The sequence below is a fragment of the Hyperolius riggenbachi genome, chromosome 10 (genome assembly GCF_040937935.1).
Source record: "Hyperolius riggenbachi isolate aHypRig1 chromosome 10, aHypRig1.pri, whole genome shotgun sequence".
In the NCBI taxonomy this organism is placed as follows: domain Eukaryota; kingdom Metazoa; phylum Chordata; class Amphibia; order Anura; family Hyperoliidae; genus Hyperolius; species Hyperolius riggenbachi.
In genome coordinates, this window is record NC_090655.1 from 79,406,193 (window position 1) to 79,421,779 (window position 15,587).

The 15,587-nt window shown below is 41.4% G+C and overlaps 1 protein-coding gene across 1 annotated transcript; it reads right to left on the reverse strand.

Annotated features, from left to right (window-relative positions):
- Positions 1-6,039: 6,039 nt before the first annotated feature.
- LOC137536687 (taste receptor type 2 member 8-like) lies at positions 6,040-7,047 on the reverse strand. Its single transcript, XM_068258920.1, has one exon. It carries the CDS (start codon positions 7,045-7,047, stop codon positions 6,040-6,042), a length of 1,008 nt encoding a protein of 335 aa, XP_068115021.1.
- Between the last annotated feature and the right edge of the window lie 8,540 nt (positions 7,048-15,587).

The following is a 15,587-nucleotide window of genomic DNA, read 5'->3' on the forward strand; positions in this document are numbered from 1 at the left end:
AACCTCCTTACTCTTTACACTGTTACCACTGATATATATGGTAAAATACCTGAGGATTCTTCATCTCTGACTCACTTTAATCTTCTGTTTACTTTTCTAGAAAAGGGGGATGAATTTGCATGAAAGTTTACATCCTGTCAAGTACTCTATGAATCACAATTTTGGGGGGAGAGTTGGAATAAATGCTGTACCTTGGCTCTACAGTGAGCATATAATGCAGTCAGTAGGTGTTGAGTGTTGCTATGATAATGGCGTAACTAACGCATGTTACGGTAGCAACGCCTGTAGTACTCAAGTAATGCAGGTTCCGCTAATAGAGTAGCTCGGGGTACACTGCTGTCGGTAGTAATGGTAATATTGCTGTGGGCTATCTGCACCTCAATATTACCACAGCTCCATGCATTAACCCCAAAATATATTTAGATTGGAACTAACTAGGAAGAAATAGCCATAGTTAATATTCTGTATTCATAATTTATTGCTAAAACAGGTCTTTTGTTCTTGCATATAGTTGGACTTTTATCTTTCTTTGGTATTAGGCTAAATTATGGTTTACTTTAAACATTTTTGAAGTCTTACATTTAAAAATAAAACGGTTTTGAAAAAATAATGTAAATATATATATATATATATATATATATATATATATATATTGTGAGAACGCGGAAGAGCCGCCGCCATGATACAGCGGCAGGCGGCTCTTTCCGCGCACAGACGCGTCCCTCACACGGAGAGGCAGCCGCCTCTCCTCAGCATGAGGCGGCTGTCTCCGGGCAGGGACGCATGGAGAGTGCGGAAACCGCCGCGTCGGACGCGGCGGTTGGTCCTCATGCCCCCGCTGCGGAGTCACCGCAGAGCGGGGCTGCTGTGGCTGGGACTCGTAGTCCCTCAGGATTTAGAGTGACGCGCGCGCGCGCGCACTCAGACAACAATTTATGACATCCTGAAGGGAGTCAGCTGACCAGGCTGGTCAGCTGACTCTAGCACCTCTCCCCATTGGTCCAACACTTAGGGAGGTGCTGGAGAGGCACACAGGTATATATATTGCTGGCTGTTCACTTGCTCCTTGTCTGGCGTTGCGTTCACATACGTGGGAGCACCCAGATCCGTTAGTCAGATCCGTTAGTGTGCCGGGACCAGCTGGAGCTGTAATCCTACACTAAGCTAGATTCTATTGATAGCTTAAAGTACTAGTTTGATTGTGATTATCTGTTATGACCTTTGCCTGCCTCGACTATCCTCCTGAACTCTGACCTTGTACCTCGTTATATCTGATACCCCGTTGCTGAACCCTGCCTGTACTTTGACTCCGCCTCTGCCTCCTGAATTTGTACCCCGATATTTCTGACACCCCGTTGCCGAACCCTGCCTGTACTTTGACTCCGACTCTGCCTACTGATATTGTACTTATCTGTCCGTCTGTTTACGACCTGGCTTGTCCGACCTCGAGAACCGACCTCACGATTGGAGGCGGTTCCCCGTCCTGTTAGTGACACTTCCGCCTGAGTGTTACTTTCGGGCTTTCCTCCCCACTGTCAGTCTGACTCCTCCCGTCTTGGAGAGCTCAGACCTGCGGAAGGAATCTGTGCAGTCCTCCTTGCTGCACTGAGGCTTGTCCTCTGTATTACTGTTGCACCAATCACAACACTCTACCCAGGTGACCAGAGGTTAGCTAGTATATTGGATTATCGGTGATACTGCAGATCACATATAATTTGATATACGTCTGTATTTCCCGTGATACTGCAGATCACCGGTAATCAGACCTCTCTTCACCGAGCGTTACATATATATATATATATATATATATATATATATATATATATATATATATATATACTTGCACCTGTGAAGGAGCTGTTTAGGTGATAATCGGAAATACATTCTGAACACTAAAAATTTATTTTTAGAAATGAAATGTTTAATATATGGCTGCACCAATGTACCAGAAATAGAAATACATATTACAGTACGAAAAATGCAAATATACATAAATAACCTTGAAAAGAAAGACAATACAATAAAATATATATTGACACCCATCAAACCAATGAAACTATAATAGATAAATAGAAGATCTGTTTAACACCCCATACAGCACATAAAATGTTTCAGCAATGATTGTTATTCCACTTTTGCAGTCATTTAATTGTGCTTATACTGTATAATATACATTTTAAAACTCTGTCAGAATAATATATAAACAAGCAGGCTTTACCTACAATAAATAAAGAGTTGTAATTTCAATCTTTTGTTGTTTTATTTTAAAATGTACTTATTTTAACATGCTTGGCTACAGACATGTTTCAGGGATCCCAAAGATTTGTATAACATTTCTTACTAAAAAAGCTTCAGGTATGAATTTCTAGAACTGACTGAAGCCAAAATTGCTTTTCTTTAGGATCCCGTAATCTCTACTCCCTGCGTCCGTACAGACCGCCTAGAAACCTCTCAATTGGCTTAGTGGGATGTGGGTGTCGCAAGCACCCTCTAGTGAAAAGATACAGGAGACAAAAGTGAGAGCCCAATGGTGCAGTACGTCAAAACAACTGGAAATAGTAGAAAGTAAGACACTACTCACAAAGGTGGGTTGCAGGGGGGCAACCGACCACAGGAAGCAGGTGGAGACAACAAACCCTACTCCACTCGGGGTGGTCACTAGGGACCTGGATGCGGTCGCTCTACTTGGTAAAAAAAGGAGACAGACGTCCACCGTGGTGGAGGCCACGTGTGTTCTGTCTCCACCCCTCAAACGGGTGAGGTATGGGGGTATGATTGCACAAATAGGGTATAAGAGGTGCCCTGATGTGGTGTAAAAGCTTCTAAAAGCAGTTTAAAATGAAAAAATATGAGATAGCTTACCTCAATGCCAAAAAATCTTTGTGTTAACAAAGGTTTTTATTAGCAGCACAGGCAACGCGTATCGCGGGTCAGAGCCCGCTTCCTCAGGCCAATAACAGTGCCAAACTAAATGAAAGATTCGGCAAAGGGAGCCTCTCACCCCTCTCACCCCCCCCCCCAATACTAGCCTTTCCTTCCTCTGACACAGGGGACCATCATCTAGATCAGGTGTTTTCATGGCTACACTTGTTATGGGTATGATTATAGTGATGGCCACACTTGTTTTGATGACCCTTGTAAGATGGGCCCCAGGGCCGTCAATGTCACTGGGGAGTTGAACATTGGGGGGCCCAAAGTTTTGCTGGGGTGCCCCATGAATTATAGTTACGCCTCTAAATGTGTTACTTATTTTCCACACCTGCAAAAATCCATTGACTAATAGCAAACTTGGACACACTAATATAACAGTCTTTTTTACACCCACAGATGTAAGCAGGCTAAAAGGCTAAAATAAGGTTTGCTAATAATCCTTGACTGTACACAGCGGAACTGGAATTTTACTTTAAGAGGCAAGTCACTCCTTTTAAATATATCTACTGTGTTTCATTACATTCAAAACATTTTGAGTATCTCTTATTTCCAGACATATTTAAATGAAATGTTATTTAAAGCGGGGAAAAAATCATTTTAACATACCTGGGGCTTCGAAGACCCTCCGGGCTGCAGTGGCGACTCCCGCAAATCTGGTTGGCCACACGCCTCCTTGTTGCTGGAAGCATTCTGGGCATGCGCAGTATGCGAAAATCAGGGTGAGCATGGCTTGGGGAAGCGCATGCGCAGTAGCCTCCGACTGGCCACGACCGGCGAGCTTTGAGAGGATCGCCGCTGCTTGCTGAAGGGTCTCCAGAGCACGGCCCGGCACAGGATGACTCCAGGGGGCTGCAAAAAGCACCAAGTAAGTTAAACTGATTTTCTTATTTGGCTTTAATAATTCTTTAGTAAAGCTCTGCAAGATTATAAAATGTAAATGATTCACAAACCTGGCATGAATATTATTTAAAGGTAAGGTAAAAGGTAATCATTTGCGCCCCACACCTGGATGAAAACAGATAGTAGTTAGTTTTGATAAAGGTTTAGTAAAAAACTGCACTGCACACACCTGTCTGTTTTTGTAATAAGTCCATTTTGTCCTTATGCTTAAACTTGATTTCAGAAGGAATTATACATCTTAACATGTATCTCACACAGGTTTAAAGGATACCGGAAGTGACATGTGACATGATGAGATAGACATGGGTATGTACAGTGCCTAGCACACAAAAAACTATGCTGTGTTCCTTTTTTTCCTTTCCCTGCCTGAAAGAGTTAAGGTATGTAAGTGGCTGACTCAATCCTGACTCAGACAGGAAGTGACTACAGTGTGACCCTTACTGATAAGTAATTCCAACTATAAAACACTTAACTAGCAGAAAATGGCTTCTGAGAACAAGAAAGAGATAAAAAGGGGAATTTTTTATCAGTGAGGGTCACATTGTAGTCACTTCCTGTCAGGACTGAGTCAGCCACTTACATACCTGATATTTAACTCTTTCAGGCAGAGAAAGAAAAAAAAGGAACACAGCACAGTTACTTGTGTGCTTGGCACTGTACATACGCATGTCTATCTCATCATGTCACATGTCACTTCGGGTATCCTTTAAATTATATAATTGTATTTTTTCTTTGTTTTACAGTCTATGTCCAGTTTGCAATTCACAGTCATTATAATGCGTGCGTTATGCAACGGACCACTGTGAACCGAGCCTCAAGTGTTAGCATATGTATAGTCATGTTCAGAAAAGGACTAAAATGTTTTTTGCCCCATTTTCTAATAACGGCATGCCACTTACAGTATATAAAATATCATTTTTAACTTTGTTCTTATACTGGTAATGAACTAACAATAGTGTGAGCCAGGGGCATAACGAGAAATCACTGCCCCCCCCCCCTGCAAAACATTGGATCCCCCCCCCTAGCTGTCATCGCTGATAGTAGCCCGAGGTGAGGGAGGGGGGGGAGTCATGCCCCCCTCCCCACAGCTGTTTGTTCATGCTTTTCCTCCTTCCTGCGCTGTGCCCTCTTCTGCTCCTAGAAATGGCTCTGGAAGGCCCCAGAGCCAAGACCCCCCCCCCCCCTAAGGCTTCTCCCCCTGAGGACCCCCCTACTGCTACATCCCTTACAGGGGTTATTGTTACACCCTGGTGTGGGCTGGCTTTTGTTTAAAAAATATGATTTTACAATGGCCTCAATTCACTAAGATCATGCTGGAGATAATAAGGCAAGAGAAAACTTACCTCCACATAAGAGAGAGTTATCTTATCTCTTCATTCCTTAAGTTACCTCCTCTGTAGTTAAGTTACCTCCTCTGTAGTTATTTTACCTCCTCTGTAGTTATTTTACCTCCTCTGTAGTTATTTTCACATGCAGTTAATAAACAGCCTGGGCCATAGGCAATTCACTTTTTCTTCATAGTTTTCTCCTGGGTGATATTTTTAAACTTGTCAATAAAATGCCTTTTAAGCCACCAGAAGCAAGAAAATACTCAAAATAATTTTGCTAGTACTTTTTCACCTACTTTTTGGTACTTTTTTTAGGTGAAAAGTGCTGGAAAGTTATTTAAAATAGAAGATGAAAAATTATCTCCTTGGAGAAAACTCAGGTGAAAAAGCCAATTGCATATGGCCCCCTGTCTTTAACTCTGGAGTTATTTTAAGGATTGAAGAGTTAACTTTAGGTTTGCCTGAGGTAAAATGTTTCCTGAATACTACATGCCTTATCACCATGGTAACAACTCTAGAAGAGTTATTAAAGACAGGAGATAAGCTTAGTGAATTGATGTCCCTACTGCTTCTAAAATGTCCTGTTACTTCTCTCTTGTGCTAAATAGCTGAACTTCTTAAGATTCATGTGCCGATCATATTATCACTTCTTTGAACACTAAATAGAAAAGGAGGGCTACAAAACTATTGATGAGTCATGTCTCACGATAAACGAAGGCAGTGAAACGCCAAAACCTTAAAAGTACACAAACACTTTAACATGAATAACAGCAATGGCTACTATAAAGCTATTAATTAAGCAAGGAACACGGCAGCACAGCTTACCAGTTTTTGTTTTGATGTGGAATTGTGAGCACAATATAGTAAGAAAAAAAATATATTAGGTATCAAGAGTCTCAGTCTGAGTCACCTCTGCCTGGTAGCACTTCCCCTTTTGTAGGATCTTGATGAATGGTTGTTTGAGCTTGTGGTTTCCAATGACAAGTAGCACAGAGTGCAGGGAAGGGTACGCCCCAATGGCCATAGTGCAAACACTACCTTCTATACCACTGGATAACGTTCCTGATGCATACAGATTGAATGTCACCATATAAAGTGAGAAAAACAAAAAAAATGCACCCATCATCTTAACGGCTCTATAGTGGGCTTTTAATGATGGTTCTCTGAAACCAGTCCTTTCTTGTCCTTTGACTTTCCTTGCGTGCATCAACAATGAGCCCACCACCATCCCAGTGGACACACAAAACAGGACAAAAGGAATAGTGGTGCCCACCGCCGAAAGGGTAGAGAACGTTGCAAAGTCTGATCCACCGAGAATAAATGATGGTGTATTTTGGTTTTTGTCAAATTTGCTCATGTTTACAACGGAGTTGAGACCCGTGTAGGCAAAAGGGCTACTGAGTAAAGCTGAGACCCCAGCACTAACCAACAAGAACCAAGGCACCATCATATCAAAATGGGTTTTCAAAAACAAAAAAACACGATTTTGAACAGTGACTATTCTCACGCAGTAGAAGGTGCAGAGCAATGCAGCCAACCACATGTTGATGTCACTGAAAAATAGCCAGACGTATTGTAGTTTATTGACGGTGCTTTGTGAGTTATTCTCGTCAGAGGCTATAAAAGACAACAGGTAGTAGGTCAAAACCAGCAGCTGGAAATCAAATCTGAACAGACCGAGGCAAGTAAGGATGATATCACCGGAGCCGAGTTTCCTGCGCACCATTAGGTCCACTAAATTCACCATCATGATGTAAACATTCACCACGATTCCAATCAAAGTCTCCAGCCCAACAATGGCCAAGGAGAGAATTTCATATTGGGTCAAATTTTTATCAGATGACGATGGTGATGATTGAGGATTTGACTGATTATTTTCTTTTCCCATTTTCTGTCCCAGTCAGATTTCTCTTGTTTTTCCTGGTGTTTATGTGCCTTGTTTTGTTTGGTCTTCTGTGTCTGTAGCTTTTAGCTCTTTTTTATGTCTACAGCAGAGGATTACGGAGGATTTAAATTGTTTTACTGTCAGTAAATTGTTATAGAGGGAAGTCATCACAGTGAATGCAAATGGACCAACATTTACCCATGAAGTACTCATATTGTTGACTCTTTGCATATCTCATTTGCTGTGTGATTCCGTCAATGCGTACTTTTTGTTTTTTTCGTTGAATGCTAATTAAAAACCACATAATTTGGGACAAGGGATAATTTAACTTCTGGCAGCCACTCCATGGAAAAAATGTTATACTTATTGTCGTTATCATAATTTTATATAATTTTCTCATCGCATATGAGCCCATATTTAATTCACTTTGATAATTTCACACCTTGTTAATAAAATACTTTTTAAACCCCCAGCAAGCAAGAAAATACACAAAATAATTTTGATAGTACTTTTTCGACTAGTTTTGGTACTTTTTAAATTGCGAAATGCTGAAAAGTTATTTTAAAGAGAAGATGAAAATGTTTCACCTAGGAGAAAACTTTGGAGAAAAAGTGAATTGCATATGGATCAAGGGCCCATATGCAATTAACTTTTTGTCATGAGTTAACTCCTAGGAGATCATTTTCATTTTCTTTTTAAATTATCTTTTCAGAATTTTACAATTAGGAAAGTTCCCAAAAATTCTGGAAAAGTACTAGCAAAAATATTTTGAGTATTTTCTTGCTTGCTGGTAGTTTAAAAGAAATTTTACTAAGTGAAAATATCATCTTGGAGAAAACTCATTAGAAAAAGTTAATATCATATGGGCCAATGGCCCATATGCAATTCACTTTTTCTCCTGAGTTTTCTCCTAGGAGACAATTTTTCATCTTTAATTTACAATAACTTTGTAGCAATGTGCACTGGAAAAAGTACCTAAAAGTTGGTGAAAAAGTACTGTCAAAATTATTTTGAGTAATTGTTTGCATATTGATACTAGTACTTTAAAAAGCATTTTATTTACAAGTTGTGAAAATATCACCTAGGTGAAAACTCAGGTGAAAAAGTGAATTAACTTTTTCTCCTGAATTTTCTACTAGGTAGCATTTTAAAACTTGCTATTAAAATGCCTTTTATGCCACCGGCAAGCAAGACAATACTCAAAATAATTTTGATAGTACTTTTTCACCGAATTTTTGGTACTTTTTTATTATAAAATGCTGAAAATCTATTTTATCCACTTGATGACCCAGCCTTTACCCCCCCCCCCCCCCCTTAAGGACCAGCGCTGATTTCACTGATCTGTGCTGGGTGGGCTCTACAGCACCCAGCACAGATCAAACATCAGGCAGAGCGACCAGATCGCCCCCCTTTTTTCCCCACTAAGGTGATGATGTGCTGGGTGGGTCTGATCACTCCTGCCTGTGTGTGGCTGGCGGGGGGGGGGCACCTCAAAGCCCCCTCCACCGCAGGATTCCCCCTCTCCCTCTCCTCCCTCCCTTCCCCAGAGATCGGAGGCTGCACAGGAACGGATCTGTCCTGTGCAGCCTCTAACAGGCTCCTGCCTGTCATGTGACAGCGATCCCCGGCCGCTGATTGGCCTGGGATCGCTGATCTAGTACAACGCTGCTACTGTTAGCAGTGTTGTACAAATGTAAACAAAGCGGATTATTTCCGCTTGTGTTTACATTTAGCCTGTGAGCCGCGAACCGCGGCCCGCAGGCTATTCACGGAGCCCCCCCGCCGTGAATTGACAGGAAGCAGCTGCTCGCGCGAGCGGCTGTTTCCTGATTAATCAGCCTGCAGCCGGCGACGCAGTCCTGCAGCTGCCACTTTGCCGACGCGCGTTATGAGTGCGCGGTCGGCAAGTGGTTAAAAAGACTTGGAAAAATTATCTCCTAGGAGAAAGCTCAAGTTAAAAAAGTAAATTGCATATGGCCCAATGTGTCTTGCTGAAAAGCATCTAATAATGGGATACCTACCCTTACTGAGCACTTAATTAGGGGCTACTATATACCTGCTTTTTCACACCAATATCTATCTGCTATTATGCCAATATCTGCTTATTCATATCAGTATCCCAGTAAACCAAGTGACAATGATGCAAGAAATAAAACTGTACAGACAAAGGTCAGGAGATATAGATAACCCTACATGATAAACACCAGAATAAGTAAGACATTATCTCAGTTACTTGGACCATGATATGGCCGTTCATACGAGAAAGGATGGTTTGATTATTTCTGTAATAGCTGATCTCTTGTGTTTCTCATGCAAAACAGTTTTTAGAATTTTCTCAGAATGCTGCAAAAGAAAATGTACCAATAAGTCGCAGTGCAACACCTTATTGACGAAAGAGGTCAAAGAGTGGCCAGACTGGTTTGAGCTGACAGAAAAAAGCTACAGTAAGGGCTGGAACCCATTACAGCGATTCTTTGAGCGTTTAGTGAGCGCTTTAAATTGCTAGTGCTTTCCCTAAACGCTCTGCCAATGAAAATAAATGTAACAAATTCCACAGTAGCGATTGCGATTAGCAAAATCGCAATCACAGGACATGCAGCATTTTGGGAGCATTTGCGCTTCAATGTAAAGTATTGAAGCGCTGGCTAATCGCTCAGGAATCGCTACACATAGCGATTTGAGTGAGATCTTAAATTACTGCAAAGTGTAAAAAAAATGATTATACATTGAAAGAACCAATCAGAATTAAAATTGCTAATTGCGAATCGCTACACAATCGCTGGCAAAAACCTTACACTTTTTAAAATCGCTCCCATGAGCGCTGGAAAATGCTCATGAAATTGCTTACAAAATGCTAATTATTATTATTATTATTTATTGTATTTATAAAGCGCCAACATATTACGCAGCGCCAATTAAAAACGCTAGCGATTGTGCTAGCGATTTGTAGTGGGTTCCAGTCCTGACTCAGATGAATAAAAAAGCATCTTATGCTGTGTTCTTTCCTGACAGCAAAAAAACAAAAAAAAATCCAATAGCTGAGACTTCAGAGGGCACGCCTGAAGACTGGAAAGATATACAGTAGCCTGGTTTGGCGAGTCTTGGTATCCCCTTATGCTGGGAATACACGGTTAGATCCGGCGGCTCGATTAGCCGCCGGATTGACTCCTGCTGCGTCCCCGCGCATCCCCGCGGCCGCCCAAATCGATTCCCGCTCGTCCCCGCGGGCGCTTCCTTATCTTCCGCTCGATTTCCGCTATTGTCCGCCCGTGGGTGTTGAGCGGGGAATCGATCCGTGCGGTGATCGGACATCAGCGGCACAATTGATAAGAATTATCGACCCGTGTATGCCCAGCATTAGGCATAAGTAGTAGACAAGACAAAGAACATTTCCATTGCACTTTTCTCCTGGCAGACTCACAGCACCAGAGCTGCAGCCACTAGGGCGCGCTCTAGTACCGTGTTTCCCTAAAAGTAAAACCTCCCCCGAAAGTAAAACCTAGCTCAGATTTCAAGCAGGCTGGAAATGTAAGCCCTACCCTGAAAATAAGACCTAGTGGCAAAGAGGAGGGGACGGCACTGTGCAATAGGAAGAGGCAGCTAGGGAAGCAGTGTGTGGATGGACCCATCCCTGGACAATGTCAGCCTAGGCTGTCTCTGTCCCTTCCCATCCACCAGTGTTGCTGTCACTCTCTCCAGTCCCCTCTGCAAGCCCCCCTGGTGAGTGAGATGTGCTGGCTACTGTCATCTCTTTTACCTGCTCCGGGACAGTGGGAGGGGGTGAGAAAGAACTGTGGTGTGTGAGGAAGAAGGAGAATGTGTGGAGGGAGTTTCTGCCAACACCACTTTGCTACCATAGGCTCAGCAGAGTTAGTATGGAGAAAGATGTGTGCTTGTGCTCTTTCTTTAGCTGTATATGCTAGCTGTCCTCTGTCTCTCCTCTGCACAGCTTGAGCCTCATACAATATAGCAGTGGCAGGAATCTCAAGCATGTGCTTGTCCTCTCTTTACTATAGATCTGAGTTATGCTGGCAATATACCATACAATTTTCTGTTAGATTCTTCTGTTAAGTTGGCCATACACTGGTCGATTTGTCATCAGATTCGACCAACAGATAGATCAAATCTGATCAGAGAGGGATCGTATTTCAGCATGAAACCGATCACAATCTGTGGAGCTGCCACTGCCTGCCCGCCAACTATACATTACCTGATCTGGCCAGCGCGACTCCCCCGGTCTCCGCTGTCTTCTTCTCCGTGCTGGTCACCGGTCTGGCTGGCTTGCTTCACTGAACTTCATGTCCAGGGGAAGTTTAAACAGTAGAGGGCGCTCTACTGTTCAAACTTCCTGCCTTCCTGCCAGGACAGGAAGTTCAGTGAAGCTGCACCCCTGGAGCCTGAAACGGAGAAGAAGATAGCGGAGACTCGGGGAGTTGCACCGGCCGGAACAGGTAATGTATCTCCGCTGTATTGCGTCGGTCGTCGGGCATTCGAACGCCGCTATCAACACGCTCCCGACCCTCGGTGATCAAGAAAATTCTTCCGCATGGACAGATCGACAGGAACGATTGATTTCAGATGGAAATCGATCGTTCTGTCAGCGTTTTCAAGACGATTTCACGGCAGATTCGATCACAAAGATCGAATCTGCTGTATATCGGCGGGAAAATCGTTAGGTGTATGAGCCCCTTTAGATTTGTCTGTTAGATTTTCTGTCAGAATGCATAATTAGATTATTTTCTGTAGAGAATGGTCATTATCTCTGGTGCATTGTCTTCTGTTTATCTCCTGCTGAGTAGAACAATGCCTAATTGCTCAGCAGATAGATGGTAAGATAGATACATTTCCAACATGTTGAACTTTATCTATCTGGTAGGTAAATCTAACAGAAAATTGTATGGTGTATTCCCAGCATTATGCTTCATACACACTTGAGATAAAAGTCTTTGGAAAATGCAAGATCACAGACCAATTTTACCCCCTTCCATGTAGTATGAGAGCCATACTCTGCACAGTCTATTCTATGGAGCTGCACTCCCCATCAGATAAAATCTTTGCAAGATGCTGCACACAAAGATGCCCGTACACACTCAAAAGATCATTATCTGCAAAAGATCTGTTCCTGCAAAAAATCCATTCCTGCAAAATGCATTCATAGTCTATGAGATCTGCAGATCATCATACACACTTGGTTTAACAGACTTCATCTGCATATCTGGCAATCATCTGCAGATCTGAAAATCCATCCTGGTGGATCTGATCTGCAGATGATCTGCAGATAATTGTCTTGGAGAACTTATAATAAATTTTATTATTTATGTATAACCACTAATTGGCTGGTCATTATATATCTGAGGGTGGTAACCACCAACCCCCCTCCTTTTAAACGGTTTTTAAATCATTTTACTCTAAATTGGCGCCTCTGTTACCATCAGTTATTCTTTGATCTAGTCCACCCCTGGTGGAGGGGTATATCCCCACTTCTATCTACGGAGAGCGACTTCTTAATACCTGAGTGGGGTCAGGTCATAATTCTCCCCACCTGCACATCCAGTGGTTGCCTTTGTGGTAACCTAGACTTGTGAGTATAATACTCGTAATCGTTTTGTCATTTTCCTTTACTTAACATACTACACTATATTGGGCTCTCGGTCCTTTCTTTTTTACATTCTTCTAAGCTATCAAAACTATTTTGAGCATTTTCTTGCTTTCTGATGGCTTAAAATGCATTTTATTGACAAATTTTCAAAATATCACTCAGGAGAAAACTTAGGAGAAAAAGTTAATTGCATATGGGCCAATGGCCCGTATGCAATTCATTTTTCTCCTAAGTTTTCTCCTAGGTGATATTTTCACAACTTGTCATAATATGCGTTTTAAGCCATCAGAAAGCAAGAAAATAACTAAAATAAATTTGATAGTCCCTTTTCAATAACTTTTGGGTACTTTTTCAATTTTAAAATGCTGAAAATTTTATTTAAAGGGAAGATGAAAATGATCTCCTAGGAGATAAGGAGCTCAGTGGATGTAATTAGTTGTATAAAGCTATGGATGCTAAATAATGCTTTGTTTTATAAATACAGTTTATTAATAAAAAATTATTAAATTCTGATGAGGAGCGGGAGGCCCAATGTAAAATTTAAACTGGGGGACCCATGTGATCCTAGCTACACATAGGAGCAAAGGAACTGCAAAGGCAATCATAGTGACTGCTATAGGTCTGGGGCCAGTGGGAGGCCTGTCACTGATGATGGTCACTTGTAGAGTTCTTGCCCCCTTTCTTCACTATGACAATTCATACTGGGACTCCAATTAGTGACACCTTCCTTCTGCAAGCAGAGTGGAGCAGAGAGTATAATTATCGCATCCAGTGAAAAATGGCGCTGGTTAAATAATGGCGCCCCCTTCTGCCCAATATTTGTTTAAAATGATATTTATCATTTTAACGGCGCAGACCTTGTGAACATAATTTATCGTTTTAAAACCTGCTTTTTTTGTCCTGCCTGAACAATATTTATCGTTTTAAGCCCTGCTTTGCTGGCGCTTGGAGAATGTCTGGCCGCCGACTTTAACGTTTAATAGCACAGCCCCCTTAAAAGATAGAAACACCAAATTTGCAGGTTATGTTAAGAAGAAAATTGGGAACAAGATGAAATTTTTTTTTTCATAAAGACCTTATAGTTTTTTTTTTTTAAAAATCGATTTTTCAAATTCTCCTTCTGACCGTGGGAAAATTAAACGCTCGCAGATTCTAGCGGTTAATAGCAAAGCCCCCTTAAATGTCAGAAACACCAAATTTGCAGGGAATGTTAAGAAGAACAGTGGAAACAAAAGGAATTTTTTTTTTCAAAAAGACCTTATACTTTTGGAGAAAATACATTTTAAAAGTTCAAAGAAAAAAAACGATACATTTAAATGCCGCCGGTCAAAGAGTGTGGGAAATATTTCCCAGCAGTTAATAGCAAAGGCCCCTTACATCCTAGCGACACCAAATTTGCAGGATATGTTAAAAAGATACTGGGAAACAATATTTAAAAAAAAATTAAACATTTTTAATTATGGGGAATGTACTCTCTGAGTGTGGGAAATCTGAAAAACAAAATGACGTGGGGTCCCCCCTCCTGAGCCTCTGTAACCCCTTTCCCCCCATGCAGGCGGGGATAGCCAGAATGTGGAGCCCAAAAGGGGTTACAAAGGCTCGGGAGGGGGGACCCCACGTCATTTGTTTTTTCAGATTTCCCACACTCGGACAGACATTCTCCAAAATTAAAAATGTTTAATTTAAAAAAAATATATATTGTTTCCCACTATCTTTTTAACATATCCTGCAAATTTGGTGTTGCTAGGATGTAAGGTGCCTTTGCTATTAACTGCTGGGAAATATTTCCCACACTCTTTACCTGGGGGAATTTAAATGTATTGTTTTTTTTCTTTGAACTTTTAAAATCGATTTTCTCAAAAAGTATAAGGTCTTTTTGACTTAACAAATTTGGTGTTTCTGGCATTTAAGGGGGCTTTGCTATTAACCGCTAAAGTCGGCGGGCGTTTAATTTTCCCACGGTCAGAAGGAGCATTTTAAAATCTATTTTCTCAAAAACTATAAGGTCTTTTTTTAAAAAAAATTCCTCTTGTTCCCAATTTTCTTCTGAACATAACCTGCAAATTTGGTGTTTCTATCTTTTAAGGGGGCTGTGTTATTAAACATTAAAGTCGGCGGCCAGACATTTTCCAAACGGCAGCAAAGCAGGGCTTAAAACGAAAAATATCATTCAGGCAGGACAAAAAAAGCAGGTTTTAAAATGATAAATTAAGTTTTGACGGTTGGCGCCATTTTTTTTCTTAAATCGTTTAATAATTATTTTCAATGAGGCACCATTTTTATTGCGGCTGGCGCCATTTTTCACTGCTCCTTAATTATCTGTTTACATTACCTCTTCCCTTGTGTACCGCGGTTTAAGAGGGGCAGAAGGGCACTATTTGTTACAAGGCGGCATAAGGCTATGTGGGGGACATGAGGTTACATCTGTGATATGGGAGGCATGAGAGAGCAATTGGGGGGCTCATTCAGAGCTTGACTTATAGTTATGTACCACACTATGCCGAATTGTGTGGGGAGAAAGCATGCTACCCCCTGCTGTGTTCTAGGCTAACAAAAGAGGTGAAGAGCTATCACTGTGTATAGCTTAACCCATTTGCGTTCCGTCGTTTTCACTTGAGAAATGTTCACCTCCCATTCATTAGCCTATAACTTTATCACTACTTATCACCATGAACTGATCTATATCTTGTTTTTTCCGCCACCAATTAGGCTTTCTTTGGGGGGTACATTTTGCTAAGAGCCACTTTACTGTAAATGCATTTTAACAGGAAGAATAAGAAAAAAACGGAGAAAAATCATTATTTCTCAGTTTTCAGCCATTATAGTTTTAAAATAATACATGCCTCCATAATTAAAACTCACGTATTGTATTTGCCCATATGTCCCGGTTATTACACCATTAAAATTATGTCTCTATCACAATGTATGGCGACAATATTTTATT